This window comes from Arachis duranensis, chromosome 3, assembly GCF_000817695.3.
Source record: "Arachis duranensis cultivar V14167 chromosome 3, aradu.V14167.gnm2.J7QH, whole genome shotgun sequence".
NCBI lineage: Eukaryota > Viridiplantae > Streptophyta > Magnoliopsida > Fabales > Fabaceae > Arachis > Arachis duranensis.
The window spans coordinates 86,701,086-86,706,030 of NC_029774.3; the positions used below are offsets into that span (position 1 = coordinate 86,701,086).

The window sequence follows — 4,945 nt, forward strand, 5'->3', positions numbered from 1 at the left end:
TTGATTTTTTAAAAATTATTTATTCTTATATCTTTTAAATTAAATAATAACTTTTAACCTTTTTTAGTAAATAGACACCACATTTTAGGCACCATAACATTCACCTTAAAAAATTATTGGTTTAGATACTCGCGATTAAAAGGAAAAAAAAATAGACATAATTACAAATTTAACAAAACTATAAAAACTAACGAGTAATTAAACCTTTTTTTTTTACTTGTGATTGTCAAGTAACTCAAAAAGTTAAAAAAGGCTGACCAAAAGGAAATAGAAGAGAACGGGTGGTGGGGGGATTGAAACAATGATAGAGTAAAGATTAAAGAGGAAACATAGTTTACATATATGTTTAGTCTTTATAAATGCGAGTTCGGTTGGTTTTTATCCTATTTTTTTGTACTTTTTCTTAACATGCCATATAGGCATTATAGTAATAGGTGATACATTTGTTTTAAGAAGTACGAATCATTTTAATAGTTCAAGAGTCAGAAGGATCATTGATGGTTAAATTTCAGTTTCATAAGACTTCACTAAAACAAAACAGCACATTCACAACACAATTTCATTACAAGTCTATCACGGTTGCATTGGAAAATACTTGACAACACCACAGCAGTTTTCATCAATGTGCCTCATATTGGACAACTGCATAATAACCAAAGAAAGAAAGATGTAAAAATGAACAGTGTAGATAAACTGCATATATGTCTTAAAGTAGTGCATCAAATACAAACATGTCATTCTTAAAAGAATCCCTGCCATTAATAATTTTCCATTTTTCCATGACCTAGGCACAACGAAGATGGTCAGCATTCAACATTAATATATGATGTTTTTGGTTGATCTATTTCATTTTACATTAGGTTTTGTTGTTCTTATTGGGTTATATTTGAAAAAGGAGCCTTGGAGCAACGGTTAAGTTGTTTAGGGTGCAGTGCTTTCACCAAACTCTCTTAGATATAACTTGTCAAATGAACAACCATCCAAAATCAGAGGAACAAATAATTTTTGACATGATTGGGTTAATTAAACTCTAGACCCTCCTTCATAATTTTCTTTAAAAAGAACATCAAATTCAAACCGTCTATAATTGTTAGAAATCAAGCAAGATTACCAAATGCTCGGATAAAAACTTGAATCTCAAAATAAACACAAAAAAAAGCCATGTTACTACTTTTAAATATGAGTACTTGTTATTGTACTAACTTCTAAGGAGGCAGAGACTTAAACCCTATGTCAAAAATTAAAGGTCAATTCTGTTGACTAGTTTGGAACCTAAACGTGTAACTACATTTTAAAACCTAAGAAAGTTTAACTGTAAGGATATATTTCCGAATGGATGTTCCAATTGGGTAAGGGGATCCTAATTTTACCCGCAACCAAAATTAGGGTTACGATTACCTCCATTATTCAAAATAAACCATCCAAACAAAGTGCACGTTTTCATGCATTGGAAAACTAGTCGTCTATGAACAACACATTACATAAACTAAAATAATGAGAAAACAGGAAAGGAAAAATGAAAAACAGGGATTATGAAATTCAAATTGTAGAAGAGAGGGCTTACTACGACGAGTGCGCTTCTTGTAAAGGATACAGTAACCGCACTCTCTGCACTGTATAACATCACCTGGTTTCAGCGTATTCTCCATACCACAATCTGCACAACGAAGAAACAAATGAAAAAAGAAAACTTCAAAAGAACAAATTGTCTTTCAGAACCCTAGAATCCAGAACCACTAATAGGCAGAAGAATTATCAAAAGTAAATATGAGAGATGAGAGGAGAAACATAAACCTCCGCAGATGTAGCTAACTGGCTCAGCTTGAGGATCCATCGATGGCGCGGGTTTCTAAGTGATCGAGAGACCCAAAGATTTAAAGTTTCAGGTTTCAGGTTTCGGTGCAGCCAGCAAGGCAGCAGGCGCAGCACGCTATAAGGCTATGTTTGATTAGAAGAAAAGAAATAGAAATGAAAGAAATAAAAAGGAAAAAAAAAGAAAGGAAAGAAATTGAGTGGATTTTTATTTTTTTTAGACGTGTTTGGATGAAAGAAAAATAAGAAGGAAAGAAATGTTATAAAAAGACAATTTTATCCTTGTAATATAAAATATATTGAAAAAAATGAAGGGGTAATATTGGAAGTAATGAGAGAAAATAAGTTTTCTCTCCCTTTTTTTCTTCCCCAATTCTCTTCACAACTAGACAATGAAAAATAATCATTTTCCTTCTTCTTTTTTTTCCTCCCTTTTCTTTCCTTCTATTTTCTCTTCAAACAAACATAGCCTAAAAGAGAGCAAAGAGATACGTTTAGTAAGAAACCGATCAATCTAAAGATTCAGGCTCAATGATTTACCGGTCTAACTGGTTGGATTTCGATTCAATCAAATTATAATAAAATATATAATAAAATATTAAGGTTGCGAGAACCAGACCAGTCAATGAACCAATAGAGTGACTAGTTTATTAGTTTAATAGTTCAACTAAGGTTCAACCGAAATTTAACTGGTTTAATAAAATACTACATAAAATTATTAAAAATTAAATATATAATTTCAAATATTTAAAAGACATCATCAATCATCAATAAAATTATTTCAGAAAAATTAACAAAACACCATCAATTATCATCCATAAAAATTTATCAAAATTTAAGAGAGCAGTAAAACACCGTGACAAAATTAAATCAACTATCATAGGGTCAATTATTTAAGCCCAAAATATGATGTTTAAATTAATGTGGACATGTTGGACCTAGCCGTTGCTTATCTTGGCCAATGGCTATTGTTGTAGTTCCATTCCATGTATACGTGTTTTACTAAAAAAGGAGCTCAATTTCCTTGTTTTTCCTACGTTGGTGGTATGTTAGTCACAAAATATTGAAACATGTATAGCATCACCTTTTTTTGTTACATTAACAATACCTAATAGGTAAAACCTGATCTCTTTTTATTCTTTTCAAAATTAAAATAAAGAAAAGCCAAACCAACGTTTAATTTTCCAAACTTAGGGTAAAAGGAGAAATTAAAGAAAAAAATCATTATAGAATTAACAATTTTGAAATGGAAAGGAATAAAGACGAGGGAATGAGGGTGAGGATTTTATTCTGCTTCTGTGCATGTCTTTTGAAACCTTTATGGTGGGTCTATATGTCCTCATATGCAGATCAATCTAAATCACCATGACAAAATTAATCCTACTACCACCAACTCTAACTCAAAAGTAAGAACACAACAAACAGAGGAAAATAGCAACTCACTCCTAACTCATAACACAACAAACAGAAAATGAAACAGCAACTTAAAAATCAGACTTCAGATTTCAGTAACTCAGTAAAATTAACAAAATATGCAACCATAAATTGAAACAAACATAGATTTGACTCATTAAAAAACAGAAACTCAAAATCATAGAAATTAACAAAAGAATGAAGCAGACCTAACGACGAGAGAGGTACCAAACAGAAATCCAACCGACCTCGCTTCGATGTGCAATTCCATGAAGATGAAGACGATGTTGAGAAGATCACGAGCTTTCATCTGCAAGTCCAAAGGCAACGACGGGGAGGAGAAGAGGATGAACGGCCAAGAGCTTCGAGCTGACCCTCTATCTATCACCGCCGACAACAAGGTACCATCTGGCTGACATGAACAGTTTGGTGACGGCGGTGGCTGCTGTTGCTGCTGGCTGAGAGAGAGGGGCTGCTAGCTGAGAGACAGAGAGAGAGAGGTAGTGTTGTAGAGGGTTAGGTTTTTTTCAAGGTTCTAAAAACCGGACCGGACTGGCTGGTTCGACCGATTTAACTGTGAACCGGCAATAGAAGCTATCCGATCCTCCTCTAATAACTGTCGGAGAAAAAACCGCTAGAAAACCGATGAACCGGCTAAAAATCGGCCGGTTGGGCCAGACCGGTGACCGGCCGGTTCCTCTAAACGACGCCATTTTCGATTGTTTTAAAAAAATTAAAAAAATGAAACCAGACCCGACCCGCTCGTGAAGCACCCCCCGCCTTCTTCCCCTGACCCCCATTCATTCATCTCAGTCTCACAGTGAACCATAACCCTCTGAAGTCTAAAACATTCCCAACCCAGTAGCCCACCATTTTTGCCTGGTCCTCAGCACCAGTAGCCCTCCATCGTCGCCTGGTTCCCAACTTAGTAGCCCTCCATCGTCTTCATCTTCTCAACACCAGTATCCCTCTTATCGTCTTCATCGTCGCCTGGTCCTCAACACCAGTAGCCCTCCATCAAACCCAGGGAACTTCCTCTGCTCATCTTCTTCGTTCTTCGCCTCTTCGGTCTTCTTCGATCTTCAATTTCTGTTTGTTGTTTAGTATATGAAAAAACTAATCTTAAAACCAAATTAATTCCAATTTCTATTTTATTGTATTCCAAATTCACCCTAGGAGTTTTTTTTCCTCAGTTGATACAGAAACATGAAGCCGTTCTTAATTTACCTGTTATGTGATTTTTGTTCAATTTATTGCTGTTTTAGTGTTTTGCACTTTTGCTGCTTTGCACTTTTGCACTTTCGCCATTTCAATTGTTAATTTTTTACTCTGTTTTAATTTGTTACTTTGTAATTGTTAATTTGTTACCCTGTTTTGTTAATGCTAGAAAGTGGAAACTTACTCTATTTTGCAATATTGTTGAATGGATGAATGCTGTAGGCAGAATTGCTATAGGCAGAATTACTGATATGGTCTTGTGTTATGGTTAAGAACATGCTGTTAATTTTCATTGTGTTTGGCTCCTGCTTTAGGTTAAGAACATGGTTAATTTTTATACTGTTAATTTTCATTGTGTTGTGGGCTTGTGGCATTCTTAGCCAAGCATCTGCTTCTTCTGGGTGTGAGAGAAATTGGAGTCTTTTTTACCAGATTCATACAAAAAGAAGAAATAGATTGGAGCATGATAGACTGAATGACATTGTTTATGTTACCTATAATT

At 34.6% G+C, this 4,945-nt stretch overlaps 1 protein-coding gene across 1 annotated transcript; it reads right to left on the reverse strand.

Moving 5' to 3' along the window:
• Positions 1-461: 461 nt before the first annotated feature.
• Positions 462-1,909, reverse strand: LOC107479291 (DNA-directed RNA polymerases II, IV and V subunit 12-like). Its single transcript, XM_016099433.3, has 3 exons — positions 1,795-1,909; positions 1,565-1,657; positions 462-642 (listed from the first exon to the last, which is right to left on the reverse strand). Exons 1-3 carry the CDS (start codon positions 1,832-1,834, stop codon positions 620-622), a joined length of 156 nt encoding a protein of 51 aa, XP_015954919.1. The 5' UTR covers positions 1,835-1,909; the 3' UTR covers positions 462-619.
• Positions 1,910-4,945: the final 3,036 nt, after the last annotated feature.